This window comes from Vitis riparia, chromosome 13 (genome assembly GCF_004353265.1).
Source record: "Vitis riparia cultivar Riparia Gloire de Montpellier isolate 1030 chromosome 13, EGFV_Vit.rip_1.0, whole genome shotgun sequence".
Classification (NCBI taxonomy): domain Eukaryota; kingdom Viridiplantae; phylum Streptophyta; class Magnoliopsida; order Vitales; family Vitaceae; genus Vitis; species Vitis riparia.
Window position 1 is genome coordinate 185,013 of NC_048443.1, and position 27,075 is coordinate 212,087.

Below are 27,075 nucleotides of genomic sequence, written 5' to 3' on the forward strand. Positions count from 1 at the left end.
AGATAATAAAAAATAATATTTGTTGTATATTAGACATGTATATACCAAAAAACCCACAACTGCCCAGTTTCATAAGAAATTTGAAATTTTAAAATTTTACCTTATCGTAATGTTTCGTAATGTTATTATATTTATATTGTAATTGTAGTGTATTTTTATTGTACATTTATATTTTTATATAAAAAAACCCACAACTATCCGGTTTCATAAGAAATTTGAAATTTTCAAAATTTTACTTTATCGTAATGTATCGTAATGTTATTGTATTTATATTGTAATTATAGTGCATTTTTATTGTACATTTATATCTTTATATATAAAAACCTACGACTGCTCAGTTTCATAAGAAATTTGAAATTTTCAAAATTTTACCTTATCGTAATGTTATTGTATTTATATTGTAATTGTAGTGTATTTTTATTGTACGTTTATATTTTTATATAAAAATTAATTTTATAGAATTTTTTTTATACATCATTGGATTACCATTAACAACTTTATGTATTGAAATTATAATAGTGTATTTTTGTTGTCTTTTTATAATTTTGGCTTGCAAGGATGCTTTATGATAGGAATACAACATCATAGCCCAAAAATGCTAGTTCAGTAAAAAACAAATTCAATATTTTGTCATTTTGGTATATTGTAATATATCGTAATGTTAATATTTTTTTCATTGTAACTATATTGTGTTTGTATAATACTTATACTTTATAATTGTTAGGAAATATGTACTTCTCAATTGGTAAATGGACTTGAGAAATTCAGGATAAATTGGTCTAATAAAAATGTTAGGTCTTCATAAGAATTATCAAATCTACCCACCATTTTCAGAAATTTTTTTTCCCAGCCTACCTTTAATAGTAATTCTCCCTAAGAACAATAATATCCTTCATCATCATACTGTGAAAAGGGTTTACTGAGTTGAGTAATATTTTACTAACTAGGGAGATATATAGGTACATTTCTGCAGGCTCTGGTTTATGTGTAATATTTTTAACAGTTTCATACCCTTCTTCCATTTGGCCTAAATTTCCTTCAAATGGGAAAACAAAAAGGGTCAAAATACCTCAGAAATTAAAAGCATTGGCAAGGGAGATCCACAGAATCTTTAATGATATTTATATTTAATCCATACGTGCCCACCTTATACATGACTTAATGGATTATATCAACATTCTTATTGTTGCCATTGGTTACAACAGAGACATGCATACAAATTGTTTCCCCTCCACATGCAGATTTTCAGTTCTCTACAACAAAGAGGTATGTAATGCCGTTGCAGATGCCCCTGCCCAAGTAAAAGACAAGGGCTCCCAAGGGATAGCCTCGTCTTTTAACATTTGGTTACGACTCTGATAGTTGTTTGATCACTTCAAAAGAGGAAAAAAAAAATCAATCTGCAAGTCACTACTCTTGTTCTTCAATGAAAAAGAACTCATTTATCTAGGTTTACGTGTCCCACATGTTCATTTCTTTCAACATACCAGACATCGCCATCAATCTACGAGTTATAGATTCGTTTTATTAGATTTGGCCACATTTACCTGCGAAGCAATGGGTCTGTATGCGTGTATGTGTGAAAATAGAAGGGTTAGTTTGAAAGGTTTACGACGAATAAATTAACTGATGCAATGGTTAACTAGAGAGTCCTGTATATTTATGGATTCTCCTTGTATTTTATAGGTAAAAAATGGCAAAATTGGCATGTGAGGAGGAAACAGCTTTTTAAATTTCCCATCTTTTTTTCTTTTTCAAGGAATTAGAATATGGGTTACTTGAGGAATATCACAAAAACTAACTATTTCAGCAAGAGAGAGCCAAAGCAGACTTCTTATTATGGTTCCTTGGCATATAATTTTCTTCTGATTTAAGGGATCATGTGTCAGTCTCACAGAAACTGGACAACCAATAATGAAGTTTAGTGGGAAAAAAATACTGATAAAGACTTCAGTGCTCTGAAGTTCTTTAACAGATCACCATATTAGAACATCTATTATGCATCATTTTCAAGTATATTATAAAGTGTGAAGCATGTTTTGAAAAATTATACGGCCTCTGGTAGATGCATATAAAGGGGTCTCTTTGACACCCTTGGGTGTAGGGCAGCCATTTTCCTTAAGGTCATTGCTACTTGCTAGAGGCAACCTTTGAATTGTCTACATAGCAACAATGAGGCCTCTCTGTCTCAGCTCCCACAGTCCCTGTTACATTGATGCCCACCCTCATACAAAGAATAATGGACTTTGCACCACATCCACCATTAGCTACTTCAACCACCCTTGGGGGTGCAAGAGTACGACTAGCAGCATTTTTTGTTGCCAAAACATTGAAACTATGAGAGGCTATGGTGAACTCTCTTCTGTTTTCTCACCATCTGAAAGGAGCACTGCACATATGAATGCACTAAAAGACCTGGTTATTGATGATGGTGTTCCAAACACCAGCTCCTCCTCCCCTCTCATGGAAACATGCGATTGTATTGAGAGAGTCAAATTTCTAAGGGGAAAGAACTATTTTCTCACTGGACCAACTGGGTTTCTAGCCAAACGTATTGCTTCTCCAGCATTTCTGCATGTTACAAAGTCCTTTTATTTCCTCAAACCAAGGCTCTGGAGAGAGCTTTACAATTGATATGAAAAAAAAACTTATTTTGATTTTCATGGTCTCATGGGAAAAATGCTTATATTGCTGTTCATGAGCTTTACAACTTAGACATATATACAATGCCAGAGTCTTTTTTCTTTAACAGAAGAAGTATCCTGCGATCTTATGGAATTTCTTGTATTTTATATTGAATGCAGTTTGGCTCAAAAAGATGCTATGGTCAGTCCCTGATGTTGGAAAGATCTTTCTCTTGATTAAGGCAAAAGATAAGGAGACTGCAATGGACAGACTGAAAAATGAAGTATATATGTTTCTGAAAGAGTGTTTCTTTTCATTTCATTGCTATAGGATCTTGATTGTGTTGAAACTTGACCTAAGTTGTAATTGTATTGCAGATCATAGGCTCAGAACTATTTAAGTGCCTGGAACAAATACATGGAGAATCCTATACAGATTTCATGATGAGCAAGCTAGTCTCGGTCATTGGTGATGTTTGCAAGTCGAATCTAGGAATGGATGCTACTTCAGCTACTGAGATTGCAAAGGCAGTTGATGTGATTGTAAATTCAGCTGCCAATACAATCCTTGATGAAAGGTCCTGTCCATTTTGCTTACACAGTTGCTTGTATGCTTTGTATATGAAAGTGGTCAATGACACTGTCATTAAGATTTCTGACTTCTATTTTATCCAAACATAGGTATGATGTTGCTCTCAACACAAACACAAAAAAGGACCTTCTCGACTCGTAAGCTTTGCCAAGAAGTACAAGAAACCGAGTCTGTCTGTGCATGTATCAACCGGCAAGTAATGAAGACTAGAAAAATGTTGAGATAAGAGTTCCAATGTAATTAAGCAGATGAATGTTGTCTGTTACACAGCATATGTGAATGGGGAAAGAGGAGTGGTGTCAGAGAAGCCCTTCTGCATTGGAGAGAGCCACCTCAGCGAACTCTTCAACATCCTTCCCTGTACTGGACGTCGATGCTGAAATAGAGTTGGCTTCTAATGTAATGGAATCTTTGAAAGACAGTGAGGTAACCCAAAAGATGAAATAGCATGTACTCATAGCTTTGTACATTGTTCCTTTTCTTGTCAACATTAGAATGCTAGACCCATTAATTTTATCCTATGGAAAAGGTCAGCTCCCAGGTCTTCTTTGTGCAAAGCAGTGATTGATGTGGCAAGAACCCAAGCAAATATTTCATTAGTTCCTTTACGTGTTTTCATTTGATTCACTATGTGATTTTGAAGTTATGGGATGAGTTTCTGGATATGAACTGTAGGTTCCAGCAGATATGGTTGTTAATGCAACCATGGCAGCCACAGCAAAGCAAGGGAATGCTGGGAAACCAGAACTTCATGTGCACCAACATCACCTCGTCTGTTGCAAATCCACTAGTATTGGGTGATGCCTTCAAATTTTCCTGTGATCACTTCAATTCTTCTCCTCTTACAGGCTCAAAAGGGAAGAGGATTGACATTACTGGAATGAAGTACTTCAGCCCCATGGACACTCACTCCTCATACATTGGGAATAAATTAGTTCAACAGGGTGGGCTGATGGATGCAAACATTTCAGACCAAAAGTTGCATCGAGTGCTCGAATTGAAATGCAAAAAGAAGGTGGAGCGTGCTCTTCACATGGTCAGGATATATGAGCCATACATGTTCTACAGAGGACGGTGAGATCCCTACTACAGCTCTAAACTAAGCAATTTGGTCTGAACCTCCTGATATCCACAATATATTAGGCCCCAAATTCTTTTTCTTATTTTATTTTCATTATTTACTAACTTTTTCCTATTTATCCATCCTCCGAAAATTGCAGCCGTTAATTACAATGATGTTACCACATCCCATGTCAAATCAATGCATAAGATTTCAACTGACCTAAGATTCCGTGTTAATGCAAAATTTTATTTGTATAAACAAGCAACAAGGAAGAATATGGTGAAATGTATACATAGATCATCCCAACAAGGCAAGAAAAGAGCAGAGGCTAGAATAGAAATGAGTCGTTAGACTACAAACCAAAAATCAGAAGATTTCAGGATCCTAGGCTTTCTAAACAAGAAAGACATGAATAAAATGAAACATAAGACTGATTGCTTTAAATTTAGCTTTCTAAACGCTGTTGAGCCCATCTCCTAGCGTCCTCTTGTAACTGCTCCTTTGATACCTCACCTTCTTTCTACAAAGAAACCATCATCAACAAATATATTATATTAGGCTAACTTTGGTCCCTGCAACACGTTCATCAAATTTATATTAGCTCTGCGATAAAACCACAAGCCCGACTCTTTGTAGCCCATTTCTTGCGCAGCCAACAAATGCTGCTCAGATCCATTTTTTCTGTCACTCAGGCCATCAAAGAAAAGAAGAAATGAAACTAATTAAAGCAATGAAATAAGAGAAAATTTGATAGCCAAATAAAAAATTGAATCTCCTTGTACCCTCTCTACAGCCCCAAGGAAAAAAGGAAGAAGCAAATCTATGACAAAGAAAAGGACAAAAAACAAAAAACCAAAATAGCACCCCAATTTAAGCAGGAAATGATACACTACAGCATTGGCAGCTGCACAGCCTACATAATTTAAATGCAAGGGGGCCTAAGCAATGCCCATTTTACATGCTTCTGGACCATCCCACCACCAGTAATAAAAGCCTAGCAGCCTGATATTACTAACACCTCATTCAGACTAGTATGAAGATGCTGCAGGAAATTGAGTGACTGGGTGGCACCACTACAAAAAGTAATCAGGCGTTCTGCGGGTTACATCTGGTTCTCCTCTCCTTGGAGCTGGTTCAAACTGCATCCACAAGAACATGAGCAACTCTATTACCATCTCCAAAACTAGATCGCTACCACAACTGCATGCAGTAATTAGTTTGGAAAAAGCCCCCATGCCAATGACAAAATCAGGCAAAATCTTGCTGTTTCCCATGTGTCACATTATTTAATGAGTACTTGAAGTAAACTTGGATGAGAAACAGCCCAGCTTATTTTGAAAAATTTTCATCATGTTCATTTGCCTATGTGCCTTCATGCATGTCTTTGTATGTGAGTGCAAAAGAGACAAACCTGAATGAATGTGTGACCTTTGCAGTCATCAACTTCCAAAATTGATGCCATGTTTCCACAGCGATAACAGTAGTTGGGTGCACTAAATATGGTGACAACTTTTTGTTCCTGTCACAGGCAATGTCAAATTAACAAACCCAGCCACCTAATATACAGAACAAATCAAAATTTGCCCCAGCCACTGAAGAATTAGTAATTACATGTCCCCAGTTAAATCCCTCCATAACCAGTTGATGAGCTCTAGCAATCAGCTTGAGGTTGTTAGTATGATTGAATTGCTCAGATATGTCCTGAAATAATGTATTTCACATGTGAAGAAACTAGTAAAGGCTCCAAGAACACCATTTTTTGGGGGAGAAGTGGGAGAAAGAAATAAACATAAAAATGGTATCTGAACCATACCTGGCCAAAAGTATATCCAGCACCACGGGGAGAGATACCCCAACCACACCGATCATCTGGATCAGACCATAAGAGATCACACATGGGCCCTTCATGAGGAACTTCTTGAACACGGTCAAAATTCCGAATGTTATCAAGTGTTTCAATGGATGGGGACAATCCACCATGCAAACAAAATATTTCAGATTCAACCTAAAAGTCCAAAAAAAAAAAAGACCATCTGGTTATTTAACAAAAAAGGCTAAGTTCCCTTACAAAAACACAGCAACATACAGACTGCAGTCGGAAAATACTAACAAGCAGTTTGATTTGTTCTGTGAAAAATCTATGACCCCATACTACATGTATCAAGGCCACTACTAATTTAACATTTATCCACAAAGTTAGAAACACTAAAACATGTACTTCCTTATTAAACAACAAATTTCATATAGAAGAAAAGGGGAACACCCCAATGATTTTCCTTTTTCTTTTTTCTTTTTTAATCTTATAATAAGGATAGTTATATATACAAGCACTACAAGGCACAAAACCAGCTACACAAGAAGACAGGAAGTACACAACGACAATGCAAATGTTAAGTGATAATCAGCTTGGTATATCATTGGTCCATTCCTAACATTTCAAGCTTTTTGAAGTCACTCTTTCACATAGCATTAGAACTTTGGTTCTCGGAGGTCTTGTATCTAAAGATAGGAATTAATATATCAAAACACCAAAGAGCACAAAACCAGCTTCACAGAAAGTATATGTTGCCAGGTAAATCCTAAAGGTTGATATATTATTTTGGTCCATTCTTAAAGCTTTTAGGATAAGTGCAGTTTCACAAGGTATAGGAGCTATGGTTCTTGAAGGTCTTGTGCTCAAGCCTCTTCATCTAATTTACTACTTAATTTGTTGACATGTGCCAAAGTATATCATATTTGGGATAGGGTGTTGCATTAGCCAAAATATCTAATATAGCTTAAGCCTATGGGGTAAGTGGTGGTCTAACAATACAAACGGAAATCAGGAAAGGCAGACAAAAAAAACAGAGAATCACAAAATTTATTTTGCTATTTCAACTCAAGAAAATCAGGAAAGGCATTAAAAAAAAAAAAAAAAAACCAGAGGTAGAACAGAAATAACAAAATTCATTTTGCTATTTCAACTCAAGAAAGCTTCTGGAAAATAATAAGAAAGCAACAATTTAATGACCTCAATTCTTAGTAAGAAATACTAGTGGATAACCATAAAATGACCTTAGATAACATGTGAAAATGTAGAATTCTACTAACCAAGGCCGTCAATGGGAAATAATCAAAAAGGTCTGTAAAAATCTTCCAAACATTAGCATTTCCATACCTGTCAGAAACAGTAAAAAGGAGTATCAGTACAGAATACAGATATTCAAGAAGCAATAGGAGAGGGAAATATGCTGCATGACACCACCTACATAGAATGTCACTAAAATGAACAAGTGAGACAGCTCATGAGAGTAATATTATCCAACAAGATAGGCATATCTAGAAGCAGGTCCCATGATGCGTATTGTTTGCTGATGACATTCACATTGTTTTATTTCATGAGACTAGAACAGCTATAAATTTTAAGCTACAACTATGGGAAAGTTACAGAATCCAAAGATTTTGTGGCAAGTCGGACTAAAAAGTGTATATGGTATAAGACTTTAGCAAGATCAGGGAATAATGGTATTGGCAATCAGAAGGTACCTAAATCAAAAGTTAATTGTTTATTATCAGGGAGAACATTCCATGTAGAATGCAGGATGGTTAAAGTGGAGAACTGCTTCTCAGGTGTTGTTTGATTGTTAAGTACCCATCAAATTCAAAGGAAATATTTCTCAAAAAATATACTGCAGTCATGCTAATGCAACTTTGTACACACCAAGCCAACCCAACTTTGCCTTGTTCCCACTATGCAGAGTCTTTCATCCCTCTTGTTCAGCCACTCCATCAGATATTTTGGGGATTCCCGTTCATATGATTGGATCAATGTTTTAAAGATTCCAGACAAGAAAAGTGGTTGGCTCACTCTGGAACAGCTTAGCCAAAATGTTCATGACACAAAAACAGGTGGAAAAACTATAAAAAAAATATTAGAAAAGAAAAAAAAAGAGAAACGAATATGATCAGCAAGTAAGAAGTTATAAAAATAATCTAATATAATTTGAGAGCATAATACTGCTAACATAAGGAGTATGCCATAAATATTATTTTAATCTTTTAAATGGTAAAAGGTCAAGGAGACTAGGATATCAACCAAATTAAAAGCCAAATGCTGTCCAACCAGTTCAGACATCTAGTCCAGTTTTAATATGACTAAAGGTTTCACACCACCTGATCACTTTGAATAACCTCCCTATTGAGGGCATGGGACAGTGACTTGACACGTTTCCTCCAAGTGAATTTTTCTTCCCTCACGGTGCCCATCTCAAAAACTTTGGAACAGAAACATAAATCTCACTTCAATCCTATCATCAACAGTATCCTTCTTACAAAGCCTCACTAGGTAAACATCATTCCCCTTCTCTTTTATAACAAAAATTTGTTATTTTGGAACATTGCACATGTATGAATGGACAAATCAGAAAAGATCAAGGGCAATCTAGCATAAACTAAAATACTAATGGTGCAGAACTCCATAAGGTGTGGCAAATATAGGGAACCTCAATGCAAAACATAGGTATAAAGAAGACTCAATTAATTCAGAAGATAAAGCTGGAACTATTCACGATATGTGAAGAATATAATGAATTGTAACAGACAAGATAGGAATTTAGAACATAGTTTTTTTTTTTTTCCTTTTGATAAGTAGGAATTAGGAACATAGTGGGACAGACATTACAGCTAGAGTATTGAATAATAACAAGTAAATTAGCAATCATATTATAACTGCATAAAAACTTAGGGTGCAAGAAAGAACATTATTTTCCTTTTCTATCCCTGCTGGGACTTGACCTCCCATTTCTCCACCCCAACCCCTTTCCACTTGAGCCAGTCTTCAAGGACAGCAAGAAAGAACATTATTCAGCACCATGTGTGTGTATATGACTGAATGAGTGAATGAGTGAGAGAGAGTGAATGTGTGTGTATGTGAGAAAGAGAGAATTAGTAAAATAGATGCAGACTCAGCAAATTTGCCTTAAAATGATTCAACAAGGGTAGAATATGATTTGGCATTGTCTTTCAGATCAAGGATACTTGAAACTTACTTGCGTAAGCATTCATCATAAAACCCATAAACCTGAGTAATCTGCAGGCAAAAGCATGAGCCAATATCAGTAGATAGCACTCACCAGAGTACAGGGAGAAAAATATCATTAGTATTAATAGGTTCAAAAAGAGAAAGAGTAACAATTGTATAGAATTTCTGAAAATAATATCGTATAACCTAGACAAACAGGAAAAAGCACCTCAAATAATTTCATAGAGAAGACAACCCCTAGTGAAGAAATCAAGGAAACCCAAATAAAACCAAAAAAAAGCCATCATCACTACTACCACTACCAAATCATTCCAGCTGTTTCATAAAGGAGAGCATATCAGAAAGAGGAAAGGAGAGCAGTGAGGGCCAATAATATGCATTCCAGTAAGTCCAAATCATGTTATAGTGCCCATGGAAAAAGCAAGCATTTCTCTACCTGTCAATTTATGTCTGTAGCTTATACTTTAAAACATTCAAAGTGGATGATCCAGATTATTAAAGCAAAGGAAAAGAAAGAAAAGGCAAAACAAAGGAGAGAGAACACTGACAATCTAATCCACTTTTTTTTCTCTCGTCTCTGGGTCTCTCATGTTTCCCTTCTTAGGGTTTGGCTCCTCAGGGCTTCTCACTTCTCTACCCGTCAAATTATGTGATTATCTGTGGACTAGGCTTTGAAACATTCCAAGCGGATGATACAGGTTATAAAAGCGAAGGAAAAAGAGGCAAAACAGTATAGAAGTGGGGACATCATGACAATCTAGCCTTAGTTTTTATGTTCTTTGTGTTTAGTCTGTCTTGGACTCTAGCTGCTGCTGCTTCTTCTTCTTTTTAAACTTTGTTTGGGTTTTATTTGTATACATCCTTTAGGGCTCACCCCTTTTAACATCTTTTTAATAAATTATATTGCCTACTAAAAAAAAAAAGGATAAACGCACAATTAAAAGAGGAAAATTAAACAATAGAATACCTGTCGGCTTTCATGATTTCCTCTGAGGATTGTGATACGTTGTGGATAACGGACTTTCAGGGCCACCAAGAGCTGAAATAAAAGCCAACCAATGTCACCAAAATGATTATGATAATAGTTGTCAAGAATTTATGATATATGATATAATTTCCATGCAAAAAGATACATATTGCCAGTACATATCTCAAGTGTATCTTTTGATACATATATAATACATGATGTTTAATATTATTTATATGATTAAGAAGTGTCACAATGTTTATTTATATTATAACAATGGGAGAAAGAAAGGAGGTGATCCCAAGCAGAAGAAACATTGTGTGTTGTGGGAGGCATCTATGGAAGTTTGCAGCTTTATGGAAATTGCCTAGGAGGTGTTATTTGAGTGAAACATGTCTTATTAGAATGATTTAAATGTTGACCCTTTTTATAGGTAACATTGCATCAAATGGTGATTGAAACCTACCTATCCCAACCCCTCAAGACCAATTTAAATGCTAACCTTAAGGATATTGACAAAAGAAGAATGAAAAGTTGTCTAATATCTCACCTTCCTTTGTTATTTTTCTCTTTTCTTAGGGATGGGGTGTTCATGATGAATTTAGAACTTTGAAGATGGCACACAAATACACATGTCAATAGTCCATACATGTACACAAGCATTCTTGTATGTTCTCATCGTTTCTTATTTAGAAATATCGGTTCAACCTTTATGGAAGCTTGGAACCTTGGCATGATGGTATTTTTTGGCAAACTAGTTGGACCTTGTAATTAAAAATATAGTTGAAGTTTATAAGTTCATATTTTATGATGGTTTATGGGCAAAAATATAATGTATAATTACGGGATTTCATCAAAACTATAATGCTCAATGTTTACATACATATGCTTTATTGAATGCTTGTATTCACCTATTTTAAAATTGCTATCTTTTGTAAAATCAATTGCATATTGCTTTAAACTATATTCTTACAATATACATATGTACATACATACATACATACAAACATATATATACACACATATGAAAGAAGATATGTTAAAAATACTATGATCACAATATTACACCATATACAATACAAAAATATGAAAAACAATACGTCATATAGATCACAAGGTGACAACCATGGTAGGTCTTGGGTTCGATTCCTACTACTAGTTTGAATACCCTGGATTACCCAGTGTAAGTTGTGGCGAGCGCATGGTCAGCACCCTGAGGTTTGAGTCCCCATGAAGAGTCCAAAGGGCTCGGCCATGGAAGGTTCCTCGATTATCACAAAAAATAAAAGGGTAACAACTATGGTAAAATCCAAATTGAATGCAGCTAAAAATACTTTACAAACTATCATAAATTTGTCAAGTCCCATCTCTAATCATTTTTCTAAATCCTTATATGCCCTAATTTATTTTGTCAACAAATCCAAAATAATTGTGCTTAATATTTTCAATGAGAATGCTCTTTAATAAAAAAAAAATTAAATTTATTAACTGCAACCTTATCTCAAGAAAAACATATTCTAACTGATGGGGGGTAGAGAGAGAGAGAGATGGGATAAACCTTAAGAGTCTCACTAAAGCCTTTCTAGGATTCTCACTAAGGAAAAAAGAACAACGGAATCTCACCTTTAACTATTCCAAAGTGTGTAAAAATTAATATCCACTCATTGTATTCTAGTTCCTAACAAATAAAGTAGTCTATCAGAACTCTAATTCTCTGGCTAGAACTCCCAAACCTTCCAAATATTGGAGTTAGAACATAGAAAACTTGTAATTGAATCAGATGAAAAAATAAAATAATTTTGGAATTTTAAAAAAAATCCAAAATTAAAAAATTCCAAAAATCATATGAATTTCTTGTGATCAGATTTTATTTTATTTTTTTACCAAAGAGGACTTCCCAAATTCTAAATAGAAGTCAAATAACCAGCAACCACTAACCTTAGCTTCAAACGCAATCTACAACAAAAATACCTTGATTGGGTCAAATTGGGATTCTTCGTTCCCTTTTCATTAATAAACCTTAAGGAGCTCAAAGGAGGCATATAAAAATTCCCTGAGACTAAATGAAGATATTGAACTCAAAATTCAAGAGGGATCCAGACAAAGGCATGTTAACAAGGAGCATTGTGCCTAAGCACAAACCTAGAAAGAGCTTAGTCCAAGCTAAATATACTGTATCTAAGTTAAAACACTCCAGCACTATTCTTTTTATCTTTTAAAATAAAGATATATTAAAATGCCAAACAGTCAAGCACTAAGATAACCCAAGTAAAGAGGGCATAACCCAAGTAACATAGTCAAGCACTAATTATTGCTTCAGTACTAGCCTATTTCTGGGATTATTTATCATTTGCGAAATAAATAGTTGACCACTAAGATAATATAGTGAAGAACATTGATAAATAGTTAACTAAGATAAATAGTTAACTACTATGCTAATATAGTGAAGAACATTCATAAGAATAAATTAATGATAAAGGAATTTTCATAATGCCATTAAAGCAAAAAATATTTATGCCAAAGGGATAAAATAATCTCCACAATCAGAAAAATAACCCCCACTTATTGAAAATTGTAAATATAACCTCAATTTGACTTTTTTACCACTATACTTTTTTTCCAGATGTGAAATAGGGATAAAATATTTGAGATTTTTGTCCAAAAAGAATTATTTTTGATGGTTATAAAAGATGGAGGTTATTCTTCCAAATACGCAATTGTTTTATTCCTTTAAATGAAACAACCCTTAAAGCAATAGCATGATAGTTGGCCAAGCACGCGTTGGACTGACAAGGAGCATATGTCACCGCTGGAGTGTTTTGAAAGTTAAACAAAATTGATGTGCATGTCTAATCTGAAGTTTTTCTTCTATCATAGGAGTTGAAAATTACAATGACTCAACTGATACTTACCGTGACAGTTTCAACTGAATAATACCCACGATCCACATAATCTCCCATGAACAAGTAATTCGTATCTGGACACTAACAATTAAGCAAAAAGACATTATCAAGTTCATACTTAAAGAGAACAGAAAGGAAAAACAGATGGAAACAGATGGTGTAGAAAAAAAAAAAAGGACTTGAACTTGCTCAATTTATTTTATGGAAGATGCAGTTAGACACAAAGACAAACTAATACAGAAATTCACAAATACATCAATTTTAGGTGGTAAAAATACAAAATAAGTCATATTAGTTTGTTCTTTACATTAAAATGCTAGTGTCCAAATATGTCAATAAGAATGATATTCTTTAGATTTCTTTTACAGGACAATTTATTCCAAGGCAAGGGTATTTAGAGCCTCAACATTGGGCTTTTGTTCTAAAAAATATTAATAAATATTAGAAGTGTTAATTAATGAATAAAGGATATGAAATAATACTAAGCTATATTGGTGGCTGTAATTTAGTGGTAAGATTCCATGTTATCACCATAGAGACCTGGGCTAGAATCCCAGCTGCCACATTACAATCATAATCATTTTTATTTATTAAAAAAACATATGAAATAGTATTAAGCATGCTCCAAGAAAGAAAATAAAAAATCACAGTAAAGCAGCTTCATTTTCAAAAACTAAACATGCACTGGCACCTCATGTCCAGTTCCATCCTCATTAGCATACCTTTGGCACTCAGAATTTTCTTCCCTAGCTCAAACAAAGAAACCCAAGAGAAAAGGAGAATAGAAGTGCCACAGACGAAATACCTTCCCTCCAATTCGAAAAAGTTCTGCAAGATCATGAAATTGCCCATGAATATCTCCACATATGGTCACAGGGCTTTTTACTGGCTGTACAATACACAAATCAGAAAAAAAAAAAAAAAAGGAAAAAAAAAATTAAACTTAGACAAGAAGCTGGAGTCATGATGGAGAAGAGAACAAAAAACATCTGACGCGTGAAATCCAAAAATCACATGAAACTAAGGAAATTGCATGCAATTTTACAGCTACACGATAACCACACCAAAACAGCACTTAATTGGGGACCCAAACTACTAGAGCGTATTACAATCAAGATTGAGTTGGAGAACCTCATATCAGTATACATTGATTGCCAAGCCTGGTCTAAGAGAAGATTCCACTTTTTTAGCACAATATTTAATGCACAACCTACTAAAAGCATGGCCATATACTTAAATGAGTAATTCTCTGGGATTTCATGAGTTATAATCACTGAATAAAAGTCCAATATAGGAATTTATATGGGGGAAAATTGGCTTGGAAAGATCAGATTTATTGTGGAAAAAGGCTAAGCAAATGATAATAGTTGGAAATTTTTGAAGCAGTTACAAAGATTGACAGGAAAATAGAAGGTTTGACACACAAATTTAATAAAATGTCCATGCAATGGTATATAATAGATAAGCAGACCAATACTAATTCCAGAGAAAATGAAAGCATGATTGGTATAGTAGATAAAAGAGAGGATAGATCCCATCCTCTCACCAAAGAGAACATGTCTACATGAGTTAAAAGAGCAAGACTACAATAAATGCCTTTCTGGTACAAATCCAAGGATTGCCAATTTTTTGTTCTGTCTCCACCAGCCATTTTTTGATAGGTAAGATTTTTTTCCCTCTTTTTGTCCTCATTGGGACTTGAACCTATAATCTCCCACAAACCCACCCTAACCCTTTACTACTAGAGTCAAGCCTCAAGGGCCCATCTTCACCAGCTTATCATCAAAACTTTGGTTTTTTTTCATAAGGCAAAAATGGTGTATGGTCAAGGTCAGTCCTAAATCACCAAACTTCACTAAAGAGCCTGGTCAAAGGCCTGAAAAGGCCAAATGGTTAACCACCATATGTCATACAGCAATAATGGCATACTTTGCTTGCACCCTTTTTGTTAGATTCTTTTAATATAATTTTGTTTGCCAATCAAAAAAGAAGAAAGAAGGAAAAAAATACAGAAACCATAACGTATATATTGTTGTGAAAAGTTGCAAAAGGCCCTCATACATGCATAAGTAAAGCAGACTGACAGCCAAGATCACAATTCAAGCCCAGGAAGGGATCAGTAAGTTCTTGAACATAAGAAAAGTGGGTGCATTATTTAATCAAAGAGGGATGAATGTTCCTAAGAATAGAATGTCTTTTAACCCAAATAACAAATCTAACCATCAAAAAAGAGAAGTTTTCTTGTAATGGAAGAAAAATAGCAAGTTTAGCCAACAAAATAAGAGAGCTGCTCTTGCATAGTTAGACAAACTCCATGAGAGAGTTAAACCAAAAGAAATTAACATATTAGCTAAGGCCCTTGCCAACAGGATCAAATGAGTGGCTAAGACAATTGTTTTTGAGGTTTGGTGCACTTTTTCTGGCCCTTTACATATATATTTCATTTGCCTATCAAGAAAAAAAAAAAAAAAGACGATTGTTTTAGAGGTTCAAGATACTTTTATGAAGGATAAGCAAATCCCTACTTCTGGTCCTAATTACCCATGAAGCCATCAATTCAAAGTTAAATAGCTTCAAAGCAGATATTGTGGGCAAGATCTCTCTCCCTCTCTCTGTTCATTCTAGAATGGCGAAAAGAGTTTCCACAAGATTTTGAGGTAGTAAGGATGAGGGTCAAGGTATAGAGATTTCACATCCTCTATTTGCCATTAATACTTTGTTTCTGTGGTGCAAAGTAGAACACTTCTTCTGTGGCTTATGGGTATCCTCCTTTAGTTTGGAACTGTCTCTAGGTTAAATGTCAATTGTTTGGAGAAGGGTGAGACCTCCCCAATGAGGTAAGTGGAGAATATAATGCATCTAACAATCATGTTAGGTTGGAAAATGGACCATTTATCTACTACTTATTTGAGATTGTCTTTGAGAGCATGTTGTAAGTCTAAAGCTGTCTGGGATTCAACAATTAAAAGAAGGCCAGCATCTAGTAAAAGATGATATCTCAAAATGGGGCAGATGGTAGCCTATGGCACCTATCATTCTCACTTTTAGATGTGTTTAGAGTGCTGTCTCTTTCGGTGAAAGATGTGTTGTCAGGATGACATGGGTGCTCTGTCGGGAAAAAACCAAGGGCAAGAAAAACCAAGCTTGGAGGTTAGCCCCCTTGTATTTGTATTGGATCATTTGGCAAGAGAGAAACCAAAGAACTTTCAGAGGCTTGGAGCAGTCAAATTCAATTGCTAAAGGATTCTTTTATCTAGACACCTTTTTCTTTGGTTCAAATTTTGTTTGGGAACAGGGTGTTGCTCCACACCATATTTCGTTGATTGGATGGGGTTGCTCTAGTGTGTTTACTTTTTCCCTCTCTTCCCTTTGAGGATCTTTGTATACCTCCTATATGCTTGGTTTTACCCCTTTTATTGGTATTTTTAAATAAAATGTCTTCTGTTTACCAAAAGATCTTCCTAAGAGGGTATGAGTAAACCAACTCATTCAAAATACTAAGTTGAGTTTTCCAATATATTTTATGTCTTGTTTTATAATGCCAATATAAGTGCATGACAGATCAGACACACTGATGAGACTCCCACACGGAAAGACAGAATTATGGAGGCAGACTACTCACTCGACAGAGAAAAAAGGAAGGTGGTTTAAGGACAAGAAGGCTGCTTGATCTCAATAAAGTTTTGAGGGGCAAGTAGCTATGGAGGTTTGCAGGGAATAGATATAGAGGAGAAAAGTTGTGGTGGTCAAGTATGGGGAAATAGAGAGAATCGGTGTGCTAGAAAGGGAGGAAAGGGGAGTCAAGCCTATTGGTGTGGTTTGTTCAAAAGCTATCATAATGTTTCAGATGTTTTTTAAGGTTTTAGTTGTGTCTTGGTGGGAAGTAGGCTAAGGACTAAATTTTGGAAGGATGTTTGATAATAGGAGACTGCTGCACTGATTGATTGTTTCCTGAAGCTCTTTCATCAGGACAAAAAGGGTGGTCACAGATTATTGATGTCCAATTGGTGCAAGTAGTTATTGAAGCTAACAATTTTTCAGCAATTCTCATGACTGGAAGCTACAGCTGGTTAAGAGATTTGTGGCTTGCATTTACCTCCATGTGGTCAAAGAGGATAAGGAAACATGAGTTCAAAGATCACCAAAAAATGTTGTATTTCAGTTGTATCTTTCCATCATGAGCCCCTTCCCTCTAGGCAAACATTCCATTTTAACATCACGAGAGTGGGCGTCTAATGCTCAGCCAAGGTTGGTTTTTTTTTCTTGGGAAGCTGCTTTGGAAAAGATCCCTTCTTTATTTATTTATCTTCAATAGGTAAACAAAAAGATCCTTTCTTTTTCTTCTTTTTTTCCCCCCAAAAGGCATAACCAAAAAGATCCTTTCTTTAGAGTTTAGATTTTTTTTTTTTCATAGATAAATAAGGATTGTATTAAAAAGAAGATCCTTTCTTTAGATTAGTTTATTAAAAGTTTTGGGAAGTTATGTCCATGCTTATGAAAGATCGATAGATAGGCTGGAGTTCTGAGAAGATCTGTCGGTAAAAATGCCGGTAACTTCCCCTGGTGGTAAGTGCTGGTTTGGCATTGATTTGAAGACTTCTGAGATTATCATAGAAGACCACAAAGGAAAAGTGCGTGGAAAGATCTGTGAAAGAGGCCCTAAGTTCTCTTCATGGATCAGATTTGGAGGAAAAGGTTTATCTCTGCTGCTAGAAGGGGTTGAATCATGTTGTGGGCTAAAGGAAAGAACCCCTTTCAGAAAGTTTTGGCCAGAAGGTGATAGAGTTTACAGTATGGAACTCAGATGCAATAGAGCAGGAAGATTTTTGTTCTGCGTTATAAGAGATGCGGAGAACAAAAGATTTTCCTTGGCTTTCCCTGAAGGAAGGGGGCTTGTTGGAGGCTGGAAAATGCTTGCTAGTAAATTGAGAAGTGTGGGAGTCGCCCCCCTCCAATGGAGAGGTGTTTTGCTGGATAAACAATTACCTTCCCAAGTCTCACCCAACAGTAGCGTAGGCAGAGGCTCATACCCTCTTCGGGACTGCCCCATGCCTCGCGATGCCGTCTGGCTAGAAATTGAGAAAGAAACTTTGGATAGGAATGAGGAGCTGCTGGGCAGGTGTCTTGTGGGCTCTTGGGTGGGGGACGCTAATCGTCTTCCTGACCTTGTTTCTTTCGGATCATGGGCGAAGAACTCATGGTTCTTGGAAGGAAACCTCTGGCTTTCAAACGTGAGAGAAAATCTCATGTTTATGGAGTTTGAATTTGAGGACGAAGCAGAAAGGGTGTATAGTTCAACGACAAGACGTTTCAAAGGAAGAAGCTTCTGCCTAGAAAAATGGAAGTCATCTATGGGATGTCTTGAGGGAGATAAAGAGGATGCGCGCCATGTGTGGGTTAGAATTTTAGGACTCCCTCTGCATCTCTGGGGAAGAAGCCTCTTCAAGCAGTTCGAAGACTCCTGTGGGAGGTACGTAGCTGTGGACGAAAACATAGCTGAGCGTTGGAACCTCAAGTGGGCCAGAGTACTAGTCGAAACCAGAGGATGGCAACACCCAAGCTCGCTACAGGTAGTCGTTGGCGCCTCCTGTTATGCTCTGCAACTATGGTGGGAAGAAGAGCCCTGCCTTTCCTCTGTGATCCCCGCCTGCAGGTCCGGTGCTTGGATGGTTGGGGATGAAGTGGTGGCCCCTTCACGCGCTATGGGGAGCGTGGACCCCCAACCCCCTTCCTCAGTCATTCTGCAACCTGAAAAGCTGCCTTCGCCGATCCTGGGGATTGGTGCACCTACTGCAGACATGACGGGTGCAGCGGCTCCCTCGTCTCCTGCCCGCGCTATGGAGACGAGCCAGCATCCCCTTTCCCAAGCCCGCGTTGAGGAAACAGGCCAGCTTCTGGATGTCTTGGCCCATTCGAGCCTGGCATGTGGAAGGCCCTTTGGGCCTGGGCTAGGGAAGGCCCAGGTCCCAATCTCTTTGGGTTCCTCTCTTAAACCCCTCGGCCCAACCCCTTCCAAAGCTTTAGGGCAAGAAAGCCCTAGCTGCTCGCTGCGTCGGAGTGGAACACCCTCCGCGACTCCTTCCTTCTCAAGGACTCCCAGAAGGTTGCGTCGCCCCTTTTGGATGCGCCGACGACATCCCTTCCCGTTGAAGCTAGCAAAACCCCCCAGCTGGAAGCGTCACCCCCTGTGGAATCGCCGATGCATGCGTTTGAGCTTTCCCTTCCCGTCAAAGCTCGTAAGTCGACCCAGTTGGAAGCGTCGCACCTTGTGGAAGTGCCGACATCTATGAAGGAGCTTCCCCTCCCTCCCCCCGGTCGAAGCTCGTAATAAAGAAGGTATGCCTTCTCTTCCCCCGATCTCCTTGAGAGGGGACTCATCCTCTTCTTCTTCTCCTTTCTGGGACACGGGGCTTGAGAGGGGAAGGGAACCTGGCTCTAGTCCCTTAACTTCAATGGCAAGGGACGTAGAAGTGACACCGAACCCCCTATCCATCATGCTTAGAGATGGGTCGACAGTGATTTTGACAAAAGCCCCGACCTCTGATCTGGGAAAAAACATGGCAAAGCAGAGAGACTCGTCGGATTACCCCCCGTGTGAAGAAGGATGGTCAGAAGAGGAGCTCTCCAAATTATTACATTTTAGTAAAATCTTGGGAATGCCTATTGAAGGGCATGAAGTCGAAATTCTGGAGCTGCTTTCGAAATTGAAGTTGAGGACTGGAAGTAACTCTCTCGGCAAGAGAAGGAAGAAGAAAAAATTTTGTTCCACCCGATTTGAACAAGAGTTAAAAAGATTGGAATGCTTTGTTAGTTATAAGGGGAAATCAGGGATATCCAAAAGATCTGGTCAGAGCTCCTGGGATTTGATTCCAGTTGATTAATGAGAATTAAAATTCTTTGCTGGAACGTCCGAGGGCTTAATGATAGTGATAAAAGAAAACTGATCAAGAGAGTGGTGAGGAATCAGAAGGCTGATTTGGTTTGTCTCTTGGAGACAAAGGTGAAAGATGTTTTTATGCAATTGGTGAAAAGTGTGGGAGTAGGAAGATTTCTTCATTGGGCTTCAGTGGACGCAAGGGGCACGGCAGGAGGACTCCTTCTCTTATGGGATAACAGAGTTTTGGAGAATTTGGAGGTAGAAAGTGGGGGGTACTCCATCTCTGTTCGTTTTAGAAACTGCAGTGACAGATTCTCTTGGATCTTCTCTAGAGTGTACGGGCCAGTGATAGGTAGTGAAAAGGAAGACTTTTGGGAAGAGCTTGGAGCCATCCGTGGCCTCTGGGAAGACCCTTGGTGCATAGGATGGGATTTTAATGTTGTTAGATATCCAGAGGAAAGAAGAAATGCCCCTAGACTCACAGCCGATATGAGGAGATTTTCAGAGGTGATAGGGGAGCTGGGACTGAGGGATATCCCACTGGCTGGAGGTCCTTTCACTTGGATAGGGGGCTTGAACTCTCAAGCTGCCTCTAGATTGGACCGTTTTTTAATCTCTGACCAATGGGAGGACCACTTCTCTGCCATCTCACAATCTGCTCTCCCTCACCTGGTCTCTGACCACAGGCCCATTATTCTAGAAGCTAGGGGTTTCTCTTCAGGCAAAAGCCCCTTCCGTTTTGAAAATATGTAGCTGAAAATTGATGGATTCAAAGACCTAGTAAGAAGCTGGTGGAATGGATATTCGGTTGAAGGCTATAGCAGCCACTGCATCGCTGAGAAGCTCAAAGCTCTTAAGAAGGACCTAAAAAAATGGAACAAGGAGGTGGTAGGCAACGTCTCTTTCAATAGAGCAGAGGCCTTCTCCCGCTTGCAACGGTGGGAGGTTAAGGAGAATGAGAACGCTCTTACTCCTGAAGATCTATAGGCTAAAAATCTGGATCTTGAGGAATATAAGAAATGGGCCCTTCTAGAAGAAACTTCTTGGAGACAGAAGTCAAGGGAAATCTGGTTAAGAGAGGGTGATAAAAATACCAAGTATTTCCACAAAATGGCCAATGCTAGGGCAAGGAGGAATTTCCTATCCAAAATTAAAGTAAACGGGGTGAATCTCTCATCCTTGGCAGAGATAAAAGAAGGTGTTTGCAATGCCTAGCAAACCCTTCTCTCTGATCCTGGGGATTGGAGGCCTAGTATAAATGGCCTTAACTTCAAGGAGTTGGGAGAAGGCTTGGCTAGCAGCCTAGAAGTTATGTTTTCTGATGAAGAAATTTTCGCAGCCCTAAGCAGTTTCTGTGGAGACAAAGCCCCAGGTCCAGACGGCTTCACAATGGCTTCTGGTTATTCTGTTGGGACGTTGTTAAACCAGAGATTTTAGGCCTCTTTAGGGAGTTCTACCTCCATGGGACCTTCCAAAGAAGCTTAAACTCCACGTTCCTCTTGCTCATTCCTAAGAAGGAGGGGACCGAAGATCTAAAAGATTTCAAACCAATCAACCTGGCAGGGAGTGTGTACAAATTGCTTGCCAAAGTCCTAACCAATAGACTGAAAACAGTGATGGGGGAGGTGATTTCTGATTCTCAGCATGCTTTCGTCCATGGGAGGCAGATTTTGGACGTTGTTCTTATTGCTAACGAAGCCCTTGATTCTAGATTGAAAGACAACATCCCGGGCCTCCTTCTCAAGATGGACATTGAGAAGGCCTTTGACCATGTCAATTGGAACTTTCTTATGGAGGTGATGTCCAAGATGGGATTTGGACACAGATGGATTAATTGGATAAAATGGTGCTGCTCCACGGCTTCCTTCTCGATCCTTATCAATGGAAGCCCCTCGGGCTTCTTTCGTAGCTCTAGGGGATTGAGACAGGGCGACCCTCTATCCCCCTATCTTTTCCTTTTGGCCATGGAAGCTCTTAGCCAATTGTTGTCCCGTGCAAGAAATGGAAACTTTATTTCCGGTTTCAGAGTGGGAGGAAGAGGAAGTGAGGGGTTGTTCGTGTCCCATCTCTTGTTTGCCGATAACACCTTAATTTTCTGTGACACCGATGCAGATCAGTTGCAATACCTTAGCTGGACCTTCATGTGGTTTGAGGCGATTTCAGGATTAAAAATCAATCTGAATAAAACAGAGGTCATCCCAGTGGGGGAAGGCATTCCTATGGAGACTCTTGCGGCGGTCTTGGGTTGTAAGATAGGGAGCTTACCTACATCCTACTTGGGTCTTCCCCTTGGAGCCCCCTACAAATCCATTAGGGTGTGGGATGCAGTGGAAGAAAGATTCAAGAAAAGGTTATCTCTCTGGAAAAGGCAATACCTCTCCAAAGGCAGTCGTCTTACCCTGCTGAAAAGCACCCTCTCAAGCCTCCCAACCTACTTTCTCTCTCTCTTTGTGATCCCCAAGAGAGTGTGCGCAAGGCTTGAAAAGATCCAAAGGGATTTCTTATGGGGCGATGGAGCCTTAGAGAATAAACCTCACTTGGTGAGTTGGAAGGTTGTTTGTGCCGATAAAAAGAAAGGTGGCTTGGGCATTCGTAGTCTAGCTACTTTTAACAAGGCCCTTCTTGGGAAATGGTTGTGGAGATTCGCTAATGAGAATAAGCCCCTATGGAAGCAAATTATCCTTAGTAAGTATGATCTTCAAGAGGGAGGATGGTGCTCCAAAGTTGCAAGAAACCGGCATGGGGTGGGGGTCTGGAAGGCCATCAGAAAAGGTTGGGAGAATTTTCGTTCTCATTCCCGCTTCATCATTGGGGACAGCACCAGAGTGAAGTTTTGGAAGGATTTGTGGTGTGGAAATCAATCTCTAGAAGAAGTTTTCCCCATCTTGTTTAACCTCTCTGTCAATAAAGAAGGATGGGTTGCTGAGGCTTGGGAGGAAGACAAAGGAGGAGGTAGCTGGGGGCTTCGTTTTAATAGACACCTTAATGATTGGGAGGTGGGAGAAGTCGAAAGCTTATTAAGCAAGCTTCATCCCTTGACCATTAGAAGAGGTGTGGAGGACTTGTTCCGGTGGAAAGAGAACAAGAATGGAACCTTTTCTGTCAAGTCCTTTTATAGCTCTTTTTCAAGGGATACCAAACCCCCCTTCCCAGCTAGAACTATTTGGACGCCTTGGGTTCCAATTAGGGCTAGTTTCTTTGGCTGGGAGGCGGCTTGGAATAGGTTGCTCACCACGGACCGCCTGAAGAGATTTGGTTGGAGCATCCCCAACAGATGCTTTTTGTGTAAATGTGAGGAGGAAACCACAGATCACCTTCTACTGTTTTGCGAGAAAGCCAGAATGTTATGGCTTCTAATTTTCTCCCTGTTTGGGGTGCAATGGGTGATGCACTCCTCTGTGAAAAAACACCTCCTAGGTTGGCATGGTTCCTTTGTGGGCAAGAAAAGGAAGAAAGCTTGGAGAGCTGCCCCCCTCTGCTTGATGTGGACCATTTGGAGAGAAAGAAACAGGAGGGCATTTGATGATATGGAGAGGAACGATCAAGACATTAAATCCATTTTTTTGTACACTTTTGTGAATTGGGCTAGGGTGTATATAGAGGAACACACTTTGTCTTTGATAGATTTTGTAGACTGGCTAGCCACCAAGTAAGGGTCATGTTTGTTTTGTCGCTTTGTTTTTTGCTTCTTTGTCTTTGGTATACTCCGTGTATGCCTTTTCTCTAGCCTTTGGCTCTTAATGAAATCTTTTTACCTATCAAAAAAAAAAAAAAGAATCTTGTTGTAATCTGTGTAGGTCAGGAAAGGAATCGACCAATCATACCCTTATACATTTTCCCATCCTCAAAGCCCCTAGTTTGGTGTTTTCTATCTTTAGTATTTCATGGGTGATGCCTTATTTGGTATGAAGACTTTGTCATCATAAAAGAAAAGGGAAGTGGAGGGTAAAACTTTTGAAGGGATGAACTGGTAAAAAATTAAGCACAATTTTTTTTTCTCTGGAAGTCCTTGTTCTCTTGTTTAGGATTCTTTAGAGGCAGGGCAGTTTTTCTTTTCCAGATTTCATTACTTGAGGCCAAGGATGATGGTTAAGCCTCTTTCGCTGAGCCCTTTTTTTTTTTTTTGATAGGTACTCTTTTGCTGAGCCCTTCTGTTTGTGTGTGTGTGTGTGTGTGTGGTTTTTTTGCCTTATTCAAGTGCTTTAAGCGCACTTCCTGTAACCAGAGTTGTGACCCCTTTTCTGGCGTTCTGAATCTCACTACCTTGCCTTTAGGAAGGAAAAAACGGAGAAGAAAATTCTGCCTTATTGAGTCTCATGGCCAAAAACTAGAAATTACTTTATAAATATTCCACACTAAAATGATGAATAATAAATGCCTCTATCTTATACTACACCTTGTGTTGAAACTAAAGCAGTGAATACCACATTTAAGTCACCTATAAACACTCCCACACAAAATGACTACAATCACTGTCACAACTGGAGTGTAGGGAGAAATGGTCAAAACAACCTCAGAATAGCACACACCATAGTGTCCTGGAAAGACCTCAAATTTTTGTTCACGAATTCTGAATGCTTCAGATTATCATTTTATTAGTAAGCCATATGAATTGAAAAGCATCACAGCCAGTAAATAGGAAGTGAGAAATAGGAACTGAGTGATTCTAAATTTTGAGCTATCTAGGCATTTACTAGCCACTACAATGCTCGAATGAGCTACAGGTACAGTAACTCAACCTCGGAACTAATATTCACTTCATCAGTTCAAACTGTAAAAATTAGTTTTCAGATGACAAAACAAAACAAATACTGGAACTGAACAAATGCAATTAAAATGATAGAAATAGCATTAAATAGGACAAATGAGGATACCTGAACATTACTTTCCTCCATTAGTATCTCCTTCGCCTTCTCGCATAATGTCCTAACCTACAGCCGCAAAGAAAGTTGTTAGACCTCCAAATCTGGTTTCAGATCCTCACTAACACTAATGCATTAATAGGATAGAAAATGGCATCAATAATGACACAAAAAACACGTCCAAATGAGAAATGAAAGTTGTTTGGTTGTTATAGTGGATATGGGAAATAGGAAAACAACCCACCTTTTCTTTTTTTTTAATAGTATATAAGAATAATATTAAAAAAAAACACCTTAGAGAAGGCGCATCAAAGTAAACACAATGCATACAACAGCCAAACATTTGTTTATGGGCAACACAGATTGGGGAAGAATTTTGGGTTGGCTGGAACTTCTCCACCTCAATCACTAATACCCAAATTCTAATGCAACTCATCACATATTCCATGGTATTCACCAGTTTGGATAGACCTCACAATTTTAATCGCTACCCATAGTGTTTTTCATCCCTTGTTTAAAGAACATTAATTTCTCTAGGCACTAGATCTATCAATCATGAGTCATCAATGACAGGGATCAAATATTCATTTCTAAATGAGGTCAGAACAGCCCACTAATAAACCAGTGAATGATTTCCAAAATTATTTTACTAGATGTTAGACCCTTTTCATTTAGGCATTGTTTAGATCTTAGGGGCCATATACGAAAAGGAGAAATTAAAGGATTATCAATTTTCATTTCTTTATGATGAAAATAGTTAAAGACAAAAAATTATAATGGAAACTTGGGGAAGTTTATACATTTCAAAACTCTTCATTTTCTGTTTAAAAAAGGGGTTGGGATGAAGTGGATGAAAATTTTACTAGATTACATTTTCTTTCCTTGTAACGTATTTATTGTTTGAGACTCCAACCTAAAACCTCGAACCTTTTTTTCCTTTATTTACCTTTTTCTCTACTATTTTTCTTTTCCTCCACGTTTTCTGGTAAACCAAATAGAGCCTTAGTTCTGAATGACTTATTTCTATTGGAATATACTTACATGCCAAAATTTATATAATCTATTGCGGAGAGATGCCATTCAATTGATTTTCTCATTCTTGTCCTTTAAATATAACCCATTTGTCCGTGTTTACCAATGGAAGATGTCTCTTTAATTAAACAACTCTTTTGGTCCTAACTTTGTCAGCACGCAAGGAAGAAAGAGTCGTTAATGAAGACAGCTTTAATTCATATAATCCATCATATAGGCGTCTATTTCCAACCACACTAAGATTACAAATTAACTGAAATCGTTCACCCTAACAGAGATTTTCTAATATAAAGTTGTTTGGTGAAATTTCCCTTTTGTAAATGTAATGAACGGCTGGCTGAGAAAGGAAAGGCATAGCATTCAACAACTTGAAACACCTTCGACCTCGGAGGATGATGTAGACGAAAAAAAGGGCGAAAAAAGGAATAATAAACGTCATGCCCAATGGTGAAGTGCGCTTGGTGATCAATTTCTTCCACCGGCTACACCATGAACATATTCGTTCAAGAAAATATATTAGACCAAATTTCCTTCAGGGGCCCAATTGACAGTATCTCTTGCCCACTTATATGGAAAATCAACCTCCAAGTGGCAGCAAAGTGAAAATAAACGGAACCCCTTCAGAGAAAAAGAGTGATAAAACTGAGATTGGCTTCAAAGGTAGGGCAAAAGAACCCTAGATCCGAGGTAAATTACCAGAAAACAAGGGAATGATGCGGAAATGATGTTTGAAACGAAGGAAGAAAGGCGTAGAGAAGAAAGAGAGAACCTCTTGCTCGGACAAGGGCTTGCACTGCATGAGCTGAGAAATCTGGGCATCAAGGTTGCCATGTGAGTCGGAAGAGATCAGATCCATACTCATCCTCTTTCTTGCTGTTGTAGGGAGTTAGAGGCACTCCTCAGAATCAAATGGAAACAGCCAGATTGGAAGCTGACACTAACCCTAACCCTAGATTTCGCTGCTCTTGTGCTCTGGAGAGGGATGGAGAGGGATGAGGCTGTGGTGGTGGTGTAACCAAAGAGAGAAACCCTCGCGAAGGCTTGGATCCCCCTTTTATCTCAGTCCCATTCAACTGCCACCAACATTAATTACAACATTACCGCCTCACCTTTTCAAATATAAACCTTTGCCCCC

The 27,075-nt window shown here is 38.1% G+C and overlaps 2 protein-coding genes across 2 annotated transcripts; one reads left to right on the forward strand and one right to left on the reverse strand.

Moving 5' to 3' along the window:
- The first annotated feature begins 2,337 nt into the window (after nt 1–2,337).
- Nucleotides 2,338–3,401, forward strand: LOC117927637 (fatty acyl-CoA reductase 2-like). Its single transcript, XM_034847258.1, has 4 exons — nt 2,338–2,551; nt 2,805–2,908; nt 3,003–3,202; nt 3,306–3,401. Exons 1-4 carry the CDS (start codon nt 2,338–2,340, stop codon nt 3,355–3,357), a joined length of 570 nt encoding a protein of 189 aa, XP_034703149.1. The 3' UTR covers nt 3,358–3,401.
- A 1,600-nt stretch (nt 3,402–5,001) lies between these two features.
- LOC117928078 (serine/threonine-protein phosphatase PP2A-2 catalytic subunit-like) lies at nt 5,002–26,994 on the reverse strand. The gene is made up of 11 exons (XM_034847874.1): nt 26,710–26,994; nt 24,921–24,977; nt 13,975–14,058; nt 13,179–13,250; nt 10,267–10,338; nt 9,307–9,347; nt 7,370–7,436; nt 6,093–6,284; nt 5,891–5,980; nt 5,691–5,798; nt 5,002–5,418 (listed from the first exon to the last, which is right to left on the reverse strand). The coding sequence occupies exons 1-11, from the start codon at nt 26,800–26,802 to the stop codon at nt 5,353–5,355; spliced, it is 942 nt and encodes a 313-aa protein (XP_034703765.1). The 5' UTR covers nt 26,803–26,994; the 3' UTR covers nt 5,002–5,352.
- Between the last annotated feature and the right edge of the window lie 81 nt (nt 26,995–27,075).

Bases quoted from the DNA above. Each gene is read 5' to 3' on its own strand.
- LOC117927637 (XM_034847258.1), top strand. From the start codon at position 2,338: ATGAGAGGCTATGGTGAACTCTCTTCTGTTTTCTCACCATCTGAAAGG. The intron at 2,552-2,804 runs GTATTGCTTCTC...TATTGAATGCAG, and splicing joins AACTGGGTTTCTAGCCAAAC to TTTGGCTCAAAAAGATGCTA. The intron at 3,203-3,305 runs GTCCTGTCCATT...ATCCAAACATAG, and splicing joins AATACAATCCTTGATGAAAG to GTATGATGTTGCTCTCAACA.
- LOC117928078 (XM_034847874.1), bottom strand. From the start codon at position 26,802: ATGAGTATGGATCTGATCTCTTCCGACTCACATGGCAACCTTGATGCC. The intron at 5,981-6,092 runs GTATGGTTCAGA...ACATTATTTCAG, and splicing joins CTGGATATACTTTTGGCCAG to GACATATCTGAGCAATTCAA. The intron at 5,419-5,690 runs GTTTGTCTCTTT...TTGTGGATGCAG, and splicing joins AAGGTCACACATTCATTCAG to TTTGAACCAGCTCCAAGGAG.